The sequence below is a fragment of the Cydia pomonella genome, chromosome 2, assembly GCF_033807575.1.
Source record: "Cydia pomonella isolate Wapato2018A chromosome 2, ilCydPomo1, whole genome shotgun sequence".
Lineage (NCBI taxonomy): Eukaryota > Metazoa > Arthropoda > Insecta > Lepidoptera > Tortricidae > Cydia > Cydia pomonella.
The window spans coordinates 15,153,757-15,170,694 of record NC_084704.1 but is presented as its reverse complement, the minus strand read 5'-3'; the positions used below and the strand labels follow the sequence as shown (position 1 = coordinate 15,170,694).

At 34.4% G+C, this 16,938-nt stretch overlaps 1 protein-coding gene across 2 annotated transcripts in view; it reads right to left on the bottom strand.

The window, feature by feature from the left end:
* Positions 1 to 2,683: 2,683 nt before the first annotated feature.
* LOC133534478 (fibroblast growth factor receptor homolog 1-like) overlaps positions 2,684 to 16,938 on the bottom strand; it is an 80,764-nt gene continuing 66,509 nt past the window's right edge. Inside the window, exons 3-15 of one of the 2 annotated variants that reach the window (XM_061873628.1) lie at positions 14,271 to 14,421; positions 13,460 to 13,581; positions 12,414 to 12,710; positions 11,700 to 11,888; positions 10,926 to 11,131; positions 8,800 to 8,935; positions 8,261 to 8,520; positions 7,895 to 8,135; positions 7,607 to 7,796; positions 7,240 to 7,351; positions 5,398 to 5,591; positions 5,027 to 5,164; positions 2,684 to 3,672 (exon numbers count right to left, since the gene is read on the bottom strand). In XM_061873628.1, coding sequence (XP_061729612.1) covers positions 3,462 to 3,672; positions 5,027 to 5,164; positions 5,398 to 5,591; positions 7,240 to 7,351; positions 7,607 to 7,796; positions 7,895 to 8,135; positions 8,261 to 8,520; positions 8,800 to 8,935; positions 10,926 to 11,131; positions 11,700 to 11,888; positions 12,414 to 12,710; positions 13,460 to 13,581; positions 14,271 to 14,421 — 2,447 coding nt within the window. In that variant the 3' untranslated portion in view covers positions 2,684 to 3,461. Of the gene's footprint in view, positions 3,673 to 5,026; positions 5,165 to 5,397; positions 5,592 to 7,239; positions 7,352 to 7,606; positions 7,797 to 7,894; positions 8,136 to 8,260; positions 8,521 to 8,799; positions 8,936 to 9,782; positions 9,968 to 10,925; positions 11,132 to 11,699; positions 11,889 to 12,413; positions 12,711 to 13,459; positions 13,582 to 14,270; positions 14,422 to 16,938 lie in introns of both variants that reach the window. The other variant, XM_061873629.1, reaches the window with a different exon arrangement.

Here is a 16,938-nt window from a genome sequence, read left to right as displayed (position 1 = left end):
TGGGCCCCTTCCGATTCTAAGGTAAACACGCGGTTTAGCAATAATTATTATTTAATATTTACAGTCAATTTCATTGATAATTCCTATTATAAACATACCTACGTTTTAATTTTAAGAATTAATATATTTAAGTACAACAATAAACATTTTTGGTGGTAAAATGCAATGTACTAGTCCATACTAAACTTGCTTAAATTCTTGATCATACAGATAAAATACCTGACACATGCAGGTGGCCATCTTACAGTAGTTTTTATAAAAATGCTCTTAAAATTTAATATATTAAATAAGCTGCACTGGTACAAGGAAAATGGCTACTGATTATAAAAATAATGGTACCTCATTAAAATCAGGCAAACAGCTAAGCGGATGTTAACCACTTAATTAGGACCACCTAATTCATAATATCACTGTATTGAGGGCTCGAAGTAGACGAAACATATGGACCCACAGGTATATTTATTCACGATATTCATATCGGTTCCATGGGAAACCTTATTATAAACATACTCTACGTTTGAAGAAAATGGGTACCTTAATTTGGGCAATACGAAATGATGAATGTTATGGTACTATATTCAAAATAGGCTTTTTGCACACGTGTACTATCGTCCACACTGTTAACTGACAGTTTCTAACCTTATTGCAAAGATGAAGAAGTAAGGTCCACCAATGGTAAGAGTGCTGCTGTCAGAATCAAACCAAGATAAGTTTGCAGCGATTTTGATAGCCTAGACGGTGCACAAGTACATCATAAATTCATAGAAGTTTCACGTTTAAAATAACGGTAAACTTCTATGAGATTATGACGTTTACTTGACACTTGCACCGTCTGGGCTATCGAAATCGCTGCCAACTTATCTTGGTCTGACTCTAGTGCTTTTTGTGCCTACACAGGTTGACCAACATACAAGGACACTTACTTGCTCGCAGCATACTCCACAACATAATATTCATTGTAAAAGCGCATCCATATGTATACTGAACTCCTTATTCATAAAACTTTACGAGCCTGATTTAATTAAATTATATTTTATCCCTTTCTTACAAATACATAAGTTAAAGACAAACGATTTATACCTAATTCACGCAAGTAACGAGTTTATGAATAACGCCATGAATAACTTGTATTTAGCAAGGATAATACAGACCACATTTTTAATACTTACATTTATACGAGTATTCCCTATTCATAATATAATCTAAAATCAATATTTACAATACTTTACATGCCGAATTGCAGACTAGATACTACATATTACATATTCTTCTACCTATTTATATAGTATTTATCATGGATATTATTTCATTATCTTCTGCATTTTCACATAAAACAATCTTTAAATTAAGAAATTACTTACTTAAACATTTTCGTAAAATAAATAAATGTATGTACGTTGTAAAATAAACATTCATATTATTTACACTTAAATAAATTTTAAAATAATAAATATAACATATAGTTTCTATTTTTCTCCGTGAGCTTCTACGGATTATCGTCTTATCTATTGTTTAAAAACCGCAAAGGCGCGTGCCACTATGAAAAAATGGTCAAGCCGCATAGGTAGCGTTTATTGAATTACTACTCTATTGAGCACGGAATAAGATTCATTATGAACTAATACAGAATTCTAACAGAATAGCTGTCTGATCTCTATTGGTGCGTCTAAGGTAGGCGACTAAACGCTCTCAAACCAGCTTAACTTGTGACACTGCGATCCGAAACAAAGATACGTATTCGAAGACCTCGCTTGCACTGGTAATGCGAGCGCACGGCTAGCTAGCGCCAAGGTAGCAATGTTATGTTTCTCGAGGAGCAGGTAAAAAACAGGGCCGGATTTTCACACAAATATATTTGGGTGGTTTTACGAAATAACGCTAACTCTTCAGACTTCTAACAAACTGACACTGTTTGTATGGTTTGCTTGAAAGAGTTAGCGTAATTTGACTCTAAACGATATGCATATTTTGTTTTATATTTATTTATTTTATGCATACACTATTATGTATATGTTACTTATTTTTTTGTTGACTCATAATATAAATTTGTATAAATGTTTTACTAAATGTGTACTCTATTGTAAATAATATCTTTATTTTAGTGTACATAATTATAACATATAGGTCTATTTTAACATTAGTAGTACGGGATTGTTAAATGGATATACATATTTATTACTATTTTACCATTGTTTTATTGTTTATTTAAAATTAATAATATATTGTTAATTGTTTGTTTAAAGTTTAAAATTAGCAAACAACTGTTTAAACAGTTGATTATAAAAATGAGTATGTCTCGTTATTATTGTAATTACACAAACCCATTCTGTTAGATGTGTACCTACTATTTAAATAGTGTTATGTTTTATCTCTTTAAATTAAAGAACGTAAAACCACCCAAATATATTTGTGTGAAAATCCGGCCCTGTTTTTTACCTGCTCCTCGAGAAACATAACATTGCTTCCTTGGCGCTAGCTAGCCGTGCGCTCGCATTACCAGTGCAAGCGAGGTCTTCGAATACGTATCTTTGTTTCGGATCGCAGAGTCACAAGTTAAGCTGGTTTGAGAGCGTTTAGTCGCCTACCTTAGACGCACCAATAGAGATCAGACAGCTATTCTGTTAGAATTCTGTATTAGTTCATAATGAATCTTATTCCGTGCTCTATAGAGTAGTAATTCAATAAACGCTACCTATGCAGCTTGACCATTTTTTCATAGTGGCACGCGCCTTTGCGGTTTTTAAACAATAGATAAGACGATAATCCGTAGAAGCTCACGGAGAAAAATAGAAACTTTACTAATTCGTAACATAAGGTGTAACATTTAGGTTATTTACAATGCTACCAGATTTCTTTACACCTTTGCTTCTTTAGGTTATAATGTGTACACACCTTTCTTACACAAGGTGAGGTTGAGGCACTTCCACTTTTTTTAAGTTACACGATGTATATGAAATTTTGATTAGATAGGTTATTGTTTTCTTCTGTTAAATGAAACTATGACACATATCAGAATAATTATCTAAATTCAGTTTAGTATAATAAACAAGCGGTTCTTTGTTTAAGCTGTGGCTTGATTTGTTTCAAATAAGAAAATAAAAATTGCCATTGTAAAATTGTATTTTTTGTTCATATCAAACGTACACCATGGCTTAAAACATACAGTTTCAGTGTTCGAGAAAATATACGTAGGTATATATAAGTAGGTCACGAGTGTCCAGCAAAAACATAACATGCCCAAATCTTGATCACCGTTAACGTCATACCTAGTACCTAGTCACTACCTAGTTGACAAAATTTGAATAATGGGCTAATAATTTGTCCTTGTTGTCATCTCAAATTGATGCTCTATGCAAATAATTCTGGCCGTGCATGTTTTGAGCTTTACGAAGCATTTCAGCTGTCAACCATTTCCATAGGTTAGATTTCATTATCCATTTCCATTCCTCCTCTTAATTTCGTTAATTATTAATAAATGGAAATTCGCTATCGCTCTCTTCGTCTGAAGACCCGTCGTAACTGGAAGGTGGCGTGTCCAGCTGCGGCAGGCCGAGGTCTAGGTACTCCTGATTAGCAGTGACTGTAAGGATCTTATCCAAGTATTCTACCAGTTCTGCGAAGGACGGCCGGTCGTCGGGCTTGAAAGACCAGCAGTCGCGCATCAACATATAACTGAAATAAAAAAAATACAAGTTGTAGCATTTGTGAATGTATTAGAATATTTAACACTAAAATTAGGTAAAGTGCGTTGTGATAAGTTGAAAACTAGGGGAAAGGCAAAAACTCCTCCCTAATTTTGAATCACGTGTAATATTTTAAATGGTAGAAAAAATGATCCAACTGCCATTTAGTTGTGCCTCGTTGGTCAGTGCCGTCATCGCCACTTGAAGTGCATAGTCGTATGCTACGGTCAAATTACTCAAATTAGTCACTTTTAATATAATCGTCATCTACTCGACGATTTTCAATTTTACCCCAGTTCCTGTGACTTCATAACAGTAATAAACAATTTACAGTACATATGGTGCTACTTTACCGAACTAGTGCGAAAATTAGCATATTACGTTACTGTGTCGAACATTTAAAGGGCCATATGTACTGTAAAACGTTGTACGATACATGTGCGAATAGGTAATTCGCAACTCGTGTCGATTTAAAACACTCCCTTCGGTCGTGTTTTAATTTATCGCCACTCGTTTCGAATTTCCTATTTTTCGCACTTGTATCGTAATGTACTATTTTATATATTTATTAAATCTAAGTAAGTCTGTTTTTCGTGCATTAGGATTTATACAACATGTTTCAATTTCACGAGTAAAGATGAACATATGTGGTTTTTGTACCAAAAAGTACCTAATATCAACTGCATAAGGCACAGTACACTACATACCCTACCGGGTGCAATGTCCAGTGCCTTATGCAATTTACATATTTAGATTATTAATTACATATTTAGATAAATCTTTTTTTTTCCTTTATCTTAAGGAAGGTTCACGGGACAGTCAATGCAAAATTTTTAACGTTCGAAAACCTAATCCCGCTACCATTCGAACATCTCCCAGTCTTTTTTGTTAAAAAAGTATTTTTAGAAAGTATTTTTTCTCATCACTTCTCGATGGAATAGGCAAGTTTTTTGTTTGGTCTTTCCCCTAATTTATTATATGTATTTTTGTTTGATTTGTTTTTGCTGTTGTAATTGTAGCACCGCTCACAATCTCTCTGCTTAGCTAAGGCTGACTGGTAGAAAATGCCTTGTGGCATTAAGTCCGCCTTTTGTACTATAAGATTGTTTTTCTTTTGTGCAATAAAGATTAATTAAATAAATAATTCACAATTTTTCAATACAATACAATGAAATTAGCAGTGTTGTCAGCATATAACTAGATACAAAATCTAGTTTTATGATGGCAACACTGCTAATTTCAGCAAAAAACATCCCATCTTAACCCATCGTACCTTAACAGATTTGGTTGTATCCCTTTACACACGTCTACATAATGTCTAGTAAAGATTTAATTTGACTTACATTTCAAGACTACAGCATGGTGGCTTTTCCATGCGATGTCCAGCGCTTAGGTGCTGGTACATGTATTGACCTGCCACCGTGGGGTACGGCGTGCCGCCGAGAGTCATGATTTCCCATAAAAGCACGCCAAATGACCACCTGCATAACATATTATAATGTAAAGACAACGACGTATATATGTCACCGTAAAATTGTAAACATCCGTCAGCTTACAATCTCACTAGTTGGATTAAAAACTGACGGTAGGAAGATTACAGACTAACCGAACTTAACCTACGTTAGATTGTCAACAATACATCTTAAAAAGTTGCAAAAAATAAATGCACTTCAAGATTTTTTTTTTTGCGATTGTATAATTAAGCTGGACTTACACGTCAGTTTGCGTAGTAAACACTTTGTGGTAAAGCGATTCCGGAGCCATCCACCGCACAGGTAACCTGCCTTCAGTCTTTTTTCTGTAATAGTCGTTACTTTGGACGTCTTTTGCGAGCCCAAAATCGGCTATCTTGAGCACGCAGTCGTCAGATACGAGAACGTTGCGTGCGGCTAAATCTCGATGAATGCACTAAAACGCAAAAATAATAATAACTGACTAAGTTAGGAGTGAAAAGTCTAAACAAATGTGATTAAATTTGACCGATGACATTTTAAGTAAAAAAAATCCTGTAAATTGACTTCAAATGTTCTCATACTTAAACGCATATTTGCTTAACGCCCTGAAGCTTGTTTTTATTTGTAAATAATATGGGTATTGGTAATATGGTCTTAATTCTTTAAATCCTGACTAGAAAGTAGCGCCTAGTTAACAACTAGGGAGCAAATCAAATTATTATATTAATTTTTTTTTATTTGTGTTTTAAGTAGTCACACTCTTTTTCAGTTTATAGCGCCTAGTATCAGTTGTACATTCAACCAATCTCAGCGCACCAAGTTGATTAATTCCATTAGCTCTACCATAGTAGAGCCTTTAATGCTTTTTTTGTTTATAAGTCCAGAAACTCATAGTGGAAACGTAAACATTACGTTTGTAACACGTTTAGCGTTAAGCGCATTTTGTATTTGTATGATCAGTACGAGTATGTGTAATCATACACTAAAATAGATATTATATACAGAAAAAGTGACCAAGCGCTTCAGTAACCGAGCTAGAGACGACCCGTCTTTAGCTTACACGGCTAACGCTCTGGATATCTAGGCTACCCATGCCCGGCCATGGCGGTACCCATTCCATATTCCGGAGTAGGTATATCCAATCTTTGAAAGGCTAGGCGCCTTTGACCAACTCTATAATGTGAGCACTGAGCATCATTTCTTATGGTCTGAAAGTGAGTCGTTATTGTTCCAAAGTGTGCAAAAAATTATTCTGCACTAGAGCATTTTACACTCCCAGTACGTTTGTTTCGTTTATATTAAGATAAAAAATTAAAATTTGATATTAAATGGATTTGTTGTACAATTTACATTCTAATATTTACCTTCCCATTCCATAAATAAATCACATACTTTTACCTGAATTGTCAATTGAAAGTACCCTCAAGATACTATACAAGTTTATACTCCTACTTAGTCATGTTTTTAGGGTTCCGTACCCTAAGGTTAAAACAAAACCCTATTACTAAGACTCCGATGTCCGTCCGTCTGTCGCTAGGCTGTATCTCACGAACCGAGATAGCTAATAGACAGTTGAAATTTTCACAGATGATGTATTTCTGTTGCCGCTATAACAACAAACACTAAAAAGTACGAGAGCCAAGTCCAACTCGCACTTGTCCGATTTTTTTAAACACACATGTATTTTACTTTCCTCGTATTCGAAATGAAAAGTAGAGTGTTAACTCGGGTGATATACACCATTTCAGTCTCGGACTATTGGCGACTACCTCGACAGAAGTGAGTGCCTTTCATCCCTTGGTTAACAATCTACTATTGATTTATTCCCTAGAAGTAGTACATGTAATTAATTATGTGACGATTATAAGGGCCTGTTTCACAAAATCTGAGTAAAGTATTGGATAGCTAATTAACAAATAAATCAACTTATAGATAAAACTTCCTGCAAAACTTATCACTTTATCAACCAGTAAAGCTTATTTACAGATTGTGAAACGTCAATGATGACTTTATTCGTCAGATAAGTGGGAAGTCGCTTATTCAGGGCTTGGACATTGTGAAACAGGCCCTAAGGTAAGGATATTAATTTGAATATTACTTACTCTTCTTGAGGCCAAATATTCCATTCCCCTCGCAACTTGATATGAAAATGATACCAAGTCCTTCTGAGTTAGAGTTTTCTTATCTTTTAGATCTTCCGTTGGTGATTCGTATCTGTAATACGGGTAAGATAAGACAAAGATTTTAAGCCTTTTAAGTTAAGTACTTAAGTTTTTTGAAAACGATTCTTTAACCTTTTAACCGCTTACAATTTGTCATCGAGCGTACTCGTGTCGCCGCCGGTACGAAGTTAAACGAAGTTTTGCCTTATTTATCAGACTGCGGCAAAATGAGCTAGATATTGTATGTCTACGGCGGTTAAAAGGTTAATTGCCTTAATATATCACTGCTTTTTGACTTAAGACATACCTATTTCCGGGCCTGTGATTCCTCAAGAATTCCCTTAAGTTGCCGTTGGGCGCGAACTCTACAATGACGTACAGTGGACCATCTTGAGTGCAACAGCCCAGCAAATTGATAATATTTACATGCTTTCCTATCATCTTCATCATCTCCATCTCTGACACTAAAGCCATCATTTCTGCATCAGTATGTCCCTCTGTAACAAAATTAAATCTACATTACGGTTTCTATTATTTTGTAACGATTAAATAATTTAATTAAAATGAAGTCATTACATTATAAAGAATAAAGTACCTTTTAACATTTTGACAGCTACTACCGAATGGACACCTGGTTTCAAAATACCAACACATTCTGCCTTTACCACCTTTCCGAATTCACCTTCTCCAAGTATTTTACCCAACGAGAGTGTTTCCCTGGGGACCTCCCAGTCAATATCTACCGGCAACTCGTACTCTGACATTACCATAGACTCGCTTGTGTTACTTTGCACCTGTTGCAGTTTCTGTTTCTCGATTTTCACTACAGGCATTAACTGGAAGCACAAATGTAATTTAATTTATATACCTTGATCGTGAATATCGTGATCTTGGAATAATCATAAGATTGAGTGTAAGTAATTTTACATAAACATAGGTCTAAATATCTTGTCAAACTTACCAAAGCTTCTTCCGCGCTACTAGGTGATCCATCTATCTGCGGTTTTTCTACTGTTACTTTCTTTGTCCAATGCGTCACTATGACTGCCCTCGCAGTTTCCATGGCAAGTTGCTTCTTGATCTTTTCTTGTTTGAGCTTCTTAAATATCATTACGACTATTATGGCGGCGACAAAGAACATAGCGCCGAGCACAGCTGTCAAGATGTTAACGAGAAGAGTGTGCTTGCCAGCATGTTCTGGTACTACGGGAACTGGCATCGCTACACAAAAAAAGATAAGTCCAGTATCAATTAAATGTACATTTTCCCCTTTCTCATATTAACTTATCTTTTTAAAGCTCACACGACACAATTCAGCGGTGAATATTAATGGTCATGGAAATCTGCCATAGGGAATATACAGATTTTAAATAATACGAGTATAACTACATAACTAATTAAACAGAAAACCTAGACCAGATAGACCGATTAAACTTTGCGCTCTGAATGAATCTTCGTTGAGCCTTATTATTTATACCTACATATAACTTTTTAACTTACATTCCAAAACTGTTAGATATCCTTTAGCTGTAGCTTGTCCCAGAGTATTCTTGGCGACGCAAATATACCAACCCTGATCCTCTTGGGTGACATTAACTATGGTCAGCATTTCAGCTTTGTCTTCCGGATCATCACTCTGAAATATTTTGCAAATAATTGGCAACACTTCTAAAAAGTCTTTCGAAATAGTTCAACTGTAGCTGATTAAGTGATTTGCAATAAAATACGTAAAGTATGTTGGGATAATTGCGGGTAATATTTATTTGTAAATCTAAGCTTTATTTTCGATTGAAAGCCACACACAACACTATTACTAATAAAATGTAACTGTCTAAAACGCTTCACACACCTTACTTAATTCAGTAACTCACGTCAGGGCCGCAGCTATATTATTGTCACTACGTCCCTGTCGTCAGTTACTGAATTAAGTAAGGTGTGTGAAGCGCTTAAAATTACATAAAGAATAATAATTTTGTACCCGATAAAGTATACTAATTAAGGATAAGTATTAGTACAGTTCAAGATACAATTCGGTAAGACTGTTCAATTCATTATAGAAGACGACCGTTTCTCCATACAAACGTAGTGCCCATTTTCCTCTCTAGGTATTGACATTATGGAAAATATTTATTCAACCATAGCTATATGCCCCTTAGTTTTTTATTATAGACTTGTTGATTATTATATGAATTAGGATGAAAAACGAATTCCATACAATTTTAGAAAGCTCCTATTCCATATAATACATAAAAATGGAAGTAAATGAAATGAAAGGGCATAGCTGTGGTTAATATACATCAAATTGTGTAAAAATATTTTCTATAATGTTAATATAGAAAGGCGGTTTCTCGCAGTCGTCCATTTACGTGTGACGTATTGATGGACAAAAACATGCAGTTATTCTCTACATAGATAGTTCCTAACTAACATGCGACAGCTAAATGGCCCACTCTCATGCATGCTTTAGTCAAAGAAGCCCTCACCTTAATGGCAAATGAACCATCGAAATCGGTAGTATTCTTGAACTCATTTTTGTCTTTATAGAACAGCCAAAAAACCACATGAACGAAATCGGACAGATAATCACAACTAAACTTAGCTGTATCCCCGATCAGCACAGTTTGATTAGTGGGGCCTTGCGTCAAGACTGGTTTCGAGAACAGACGCTCTAAAATAATACATAAAATATTTTATAAATCAAGTACTTTTTTTCTTCTTTATTACCATTTGAGTCAAAAACGTCTTTTTTTTAATTAAATATTCAGTGTGTAAAGATAAATCTCAAAAGCATAAGACATATATAAGTATACAATATTAATAATACGATAGAAGAAAACTACAAAATAATTGAGGAAAATTGTACCTCATTATTTTACTGAAAAAAATTGTTATATCTTTTCAAAATCACGAGCTCCTTCGATTCAAATACGGGAAAAAAGTTATCTGAAAGTTGTTTATATTTTTTTGTACTATTCTTTTACCTTCACTCAAAATTCATTAAAAAAACCTGAGTTGCTTATTATTTATTGGAAGAGCTCGTTATTCCGGGTAAGATACATAACATATAATTATTTTGTAAGTTAAATAAGAGGACTCAACAGTTCTTTTTTTATAAAATGCATAAGGTACGACTTAGGTTCTATGATTTTATGAAAATACACCAATTTAAACCACCACCAGTTACATTTAAGTTTAGTAAGTATATAGTATATAACGCATGAGTACGGGCATAGAGAAATAAGTAAGCTAGAGTACACACACCATACATGAATGAAAATCTATTTATAATAAGAAGTTAGACATGAACTGAGAACAACTTATTTCTCTATGGTAACCACAGGAAACCAATCACCGGATGAGAATTTAGTATGATAGTGAATCGATGTGATAATTTCAATTTAGGTATGTATTTTCCCGTTACCATTATTACTTGATTATTTAAACAGGGTACATGAAACCTTTAACTCCTTGATTAATTACTAATTGACGATGAACCGTAAAGGAACTAAAATGTGCTTAAGAACCTTCAATAAATATAGATAGAAGTTAAACTATTTTCCTTTGCCAATTTTAAATAACCGTAACCGACAACTATCACCACCACCAAAATCGATCATAAGAAAGACCTGAATTTCATATCCGTTTGGTATAGTTTGCTCGTTTGGTCCAACTTCGCCGTCTACAACGGTGAAATTATCGTATGCCTTTAGCCAGTACAAGAATGGTTCCAAGTCTGATATTGGCGGGCAAGCCAGTGTTACGGTATCGTTTACCACAGCAGTTATGTTTCCTGGATGTCCTTCTTTAATATAAGGTTTTGATGGATATCGCTCTACGGATTTAATAATATATTATAATGTATTTATTCAATACTGTTGTATACTATAGGTGTAAAGTAAATGGACAGGATCGCCATAACATGTAGGTTTTAATTGTGTGTAAAATATGTTACATTTAACTTGTTTCTTAAGGGGCCCACTGATTACCAGTTCGCCAGACGATATATCGGCCTGTCAGTTACTCATTGGCGATTATCAGCTTTTGCGAATAACTGACAAGCCGATATCGTCCGGCGAACTGCTAATCAGTAGACACCTTTGCAGTTATGTCGATAAGGCGAAAAAGGAAACAGTTTTTTTTTTCTAATTTTCTAACTATTTATGTTAATGTCTTAATGTCAATAAATTTGACATCTTAATGTCAACATATTTGCACGCTTGTTTGCAAGCAAAATACACATTATACCTGAATAGTTCTAACACCTTTTGGTACATACTGTATTTTTGCAAATAAATAAATGTTTGATTGATTGAATTCTTAAAATTCTGTATAAAAGAATACATACAAGTATGTCGAGAAACTTTTTGTTAAATATTTCTGTAAAAATATATGCAACTCACCTTGTACTTGAAGATTAACCGTATGGCTGATGCAGCCAAGTTCATTGCATATGAGGCATGTGTAGTTGCCGTTGTCCGTTTTTGATAATTCTTCAAGAGACATCCACCATTTGCCGAATTTTGGTCGGAAATAAGACCTTTCTATAGAGCCGTTGTTTTTAAACCAAGTTATGTTAGGCATGGGATTTCCTGCAATGAACAATTTTACTCTTATTATGCGGAATATTATGTATATGCGTATATACAATATACATAATAATCCGCATTTCAAGGCCGTTCTCAAGGTCACTTTAAAATTTTGTGGAAAGCAAAGATATCTGCTAGGAAAACATTTTTTTTATTATAAGAAAAATTTAAAAAATCACTGTTATGAGTAAGATTTGAACTTGCTATTTTTCGCCTAGGCGGGAATCTAACCCTGCTTGCACCCGTATGCGAAGTTGTTACGATTCTTTATGTGCCTTTACTATTGGAACTAAAATCTAAATCTGTTATTAAAATCAGATCGCACCACGCATATTTTTCTGCAAAATGTTATGAAATCAATTTATGCAACAAGAAAATTGTAAATCCTTTACCTAACCTCTAATTGACCTATGTCCCATTCCAATTTAAATTCAAAATTGCATTTCTCTCGGCAAGTTTTGATGTATGGGCGGTCAGAGGTTAAAAACAATTTTATTCAACAAAAAAATGTGTATCAAAAATTCTTACCATCAGCAGCACATTTCAACTGAATTGAGCTTCCCGCAGGTTTCATGTCCATGTTATACAATTTAGCTGGGTGCTTAAATTTTGGTGCAAATTTATTTTTTGTATCATCTATATGGCCAGCAGATGCATGGTCGTCTTCTTTCTTTTCATCGTCAGAATCGTTATTATTGTCACTGACTTTTGTTACATTTCTTTTCACCGTCTTTTTATTCGTAGCAGATTCTTCGATCGTGTTGTTCTCAACAAGTGCCGCTGCCTGGTTTTGGTCTACAATTTTTGCAGCATCGCCTTGAAAATCTGAAACATGATAATAGAATAATATATTATATATTCAAGTTATTAACACAAGACACATCACGATACATAAACCAGTAAAAGGAGCATTAAAGTTAGATTTTCATTTATCATGTTTTCACTAATGGAGATAAGTATTAGATCTCGATATTAAATATTCTTTCAATGGGTGCAGATTTACCCTAAACTAAACACATTATTACAGACGTTCTGGATGCATCTTCGCACTGGTCGGAATGCCCGCTGGGCAATGTTTACGCATCTGGACGCTCGTTAAGATGTCAATAAAATGTAATAATAACTAAATGCACTCTGGAAAATCGAGGTTGTGACTGACTTGTATGCAAGCACTTTCACTCGCTAGTTGAAAACCCATCTATGCGGTTAAGCTAAAAATAACTACGTATATTTTTATACAGATTATTAAACCTAAGATTTGTATGTTACTTAGAACAGCAGTAGCCTTATCACGAGTATGGCACTGACATATTCGCAAACGTCTGCGTAACTTACTTTCTATACATCTCGCTCGCACTAATAATATGACAGTACGAGCGAGATGCATACAAAGTAAGTTACGCACACGCTAGCGAATATGTCAGTGTCAGATCAGTGTCAAACTTGTGGTAAGGCTACAGACCCAATAGCTTGACATCAAGTCGCGCTTAAAATATGGAGTCGATTGCGACATTGCAATTCATTCTAAGGGGTCATAAGTTGTATTATAGTTTTTATTATATTTATTTACTTACCTTCTATATCATAGACATCGGCTTTGAGCTTGATGGTAACATTATATTGCTTCGAGTCGTTAGCTTCATTGATGCAAGAATATAAACCGGCGTCTTTTGCTCTGAATGATTTTATTCTTAACCTGAAATAAAAACATGCATAGGTATTAATTACGTTACCTTTACAATAATTTGCTTGTAAATGGTAATGGGGAGATTTTGTTTTTGTTTATTAGACACAAAGGCCTGAAATATGTCAGTCATGCTAAGAATGCAGTTTAATTTTAGCACAAGCAATGATCTCCATTCCAATACTGTTGAGTGTTGTCTAAACATTTCCAATCACATAATGAATAGCTTCATAATCCAGCATATGCGCATGAGCGATGGTTGTTGTTGCTCCAACTCAAGCCATGTTATGCGATGCTTCGAATAGAACTGCGTGAATTGCGTGATGTACGATCTGCACAGCCAATTCATTCTTTGGACTACGTCAATGTCGATGTCGGTTAAGCCTGTTTTAACTGGGGTATACTTCGGAGAATAAATATACAAACGCTTCAAAAATTTCTACTAGATTTTCTGGTTGCTTACAAAATGAAAAACGAAAGGTTTGATTCAATAACATGGTGCATTTTAACTAAAACAGGTCGTAAAATGAAAGAAGAGGCCTTGCCAGAGACAAACTATTGATGACAAAAATAAAAAAATAACATGATCATATTTGTCAGGTATTAAATTAGATACAGGTACCTACATATAAAACTTCAATATACTTCAACACGTCAAATGATCATTAAATTAATTGTTCCCTGAACAAATGAGCACTTACCACTGCCTCTGTTGCATAAATCGTCCGTGAACCTCTAGTGGTTGCCCGTCTTTGTACCACCTGATGGTCTGTATCTGACCTCGAGGCTTTGGCCCACACGCTAGGCGGATGTTCTCGTTCGATGTGGCTTCACTTACGGAGTTTGATCCGTCTGAAAAATATTATTCATATTTTTTACATTCAAAGATAAAACATTTTTTTAGTAAAACATCGCCAATCTGAGCTATAGTATACAGAATAATAATAGGTATCCATAATAAATTAATTATGTTTTTTTTATCAGTTTGATTGAGATGCTTGCAACCTTGCAACAATAAAAGAACTTGTGATTTAACTGCCTGCCTGCAAATATGAGGTCACTTTTGAATGTGTAATTCATCTCAAAGTAAGTATTACTTTTGCTTTAAACTTTAACCAGGTAGCACAGACGAGTAATGAGTTTAACTCGGGTTGCGGGTTAAAATAATATGCAAGCAAATTTATTGCATTCAGGTGCGTGCAGTTCTATATTCGTATGCATTTCATTCCGTTTGGTTTTAAGTAGTTGAGTTGCAAACAAGGATGCATTTGTGTTTAAGGAATTTTTTGTATATACAAATACATATATATTCGATATATTATGTATGATTGGTTGCGAAGACAATAATTCAGTTATCCTCGTATACTGACAAATCAAAATGATCCAATAATTCGTAATATCTGAGTCGTTTCCATATAGGTAATCATTTTTCCTGAAACGATTGTTAATTAGGTATTATATTAATTAGTGAAACCATATTTTCGTTAATTTACAATGCGCAAATAAACAGCCAACCTGACCTAATCGACCACGTCAGTTGTGAAAAGTCTATACCTAAATGCATTGCGAATAAGAGAAATAGCATAAGATATCAAGCTTTAAGGGAATTGGGGCCGTGCGAAGTGCATGGTGGGGGTAAGTAAAGCGATCCCAGCGCATAAGGTGGTAAAAATTTGAACTAACTGCGGATAGCGTCTTTAACATTTCGTACAATTATATGGCTCGAAATGAAACTTTGATTTACGATTACTCCTGAAATATTCATTTAAATTGTATGGTGTTAGTGACCATTGTAAACTGTATGAAATGTTAATACTTTACTGCGGAAGAGCGGTGTCTCTTATCACAAGTATCTCTGAATACTTAAAAAGAGACATCTACCCTGTCATTGTAAAAAGCATGTATGCTAACGAATAAATAAAATTTTATTTTTTATTTATAAATAGCTTTGCAAATGCCACGTATTACGTGATCTTTTTCTAGAAGTTACGAATATGTATAGTAAGTTATCCTTAAAAGATAGACATTTAACATCGCGGACTTTTTTGTAGACCTATGAATGAGAAACAACCCCACCATACATTGTGTTGTTATAGCTCAAACGGATTAGGCAGCGTTTTCGATTAAAGCTCCTAGCCAACTTGATTTTTCCGACAACATCGTTATATTTCAAACAATTTACACAAAACCTTAACAAGTTATATACCTAAGCCTTCCTCAAGAATCACTCTATTGATGGATGAAAGTCGTATGAAAATCCGTTAAGTAGTTTTTAGTTTTGGAGTAGTTTTATAAGATGTAGTGAATTGATGTTTTCCCTTAGACTTGTGGACACTAGGTTGCGTGACAGTCGTGCACGCTCCCATTGGTTAATATTTAAGAGGAGACGGAGTGAGATAATAAGTGTAACAGCTAAAACACTCTGGAGTCGAATTTTCATTTTTTTTTTGTTATGGGTGTCAGGTTAACTAAACTATCTACTGTTCATTTTATAGTCTAGGTACTTATCTATGTATGTGGGTAACATAAGTCTTTCTATATATATTTATACGACCTTGCCAAAAACCGTTGAGGTTATTGAGTTTAAAGCAATAAAATTTAAGGTCTTAATTTTTGGCGACATTAAACGAAACGTACCGTGATGCACGTCGCCCACGTGCGGCACGTCCAAAGTCTCTCGTTGCAACTTAATTGGCCTGAAGATATTTGACAACCAATTAGTTAGAACGGTAAGTAATAAGTGAGCTAGAAATATATCATTTACAAAATTAGAGATCTTTAATATTGTAAGTATACCTAATTTTAGTAATTGGTTCACCGTCGAAGCAAGAAGAGACAAAGCTTGTTTTTTCTGTCACGAAGTTCAATTGTCAGAGATTTCCAATTTAATTTATATCTCCACAGTGGACAGTCAGCATCAATAGTAGCGTATGAAACACCGCGCCAAAAGTATCTGACACCCTCGATTACTTTTCCAAATCCCGACAATACTCATATATGCGTTCAAAAGTGTATACAACAGTTTCATTGTTGTATTGTACATAGATACATATCTCTTTTTGTAAAGCTATCAGAGAATGCCCGTGCTCGGCGGTGGAATGTTAATGTATTTTATTATTTATATATTAATTTACGTGCTTGGTCAATATCGATGAAGTCAGTCAATTTTGAATCAGGATATTCTTAACGCTAATTATTTGCGCTTTCAGGTTAGAGAAAATACCAGAATAAAATTTAGTTTATTCTAAAAAATTACATGAATTCCTCTTTGTAAAAATACAAAACATTTACAATTCATATGCAGGGATATATTGTAAACGTTTCGACAGAATATTTGTGCGTTGTTTTGAAAGTGGACGCGGTTGAAAC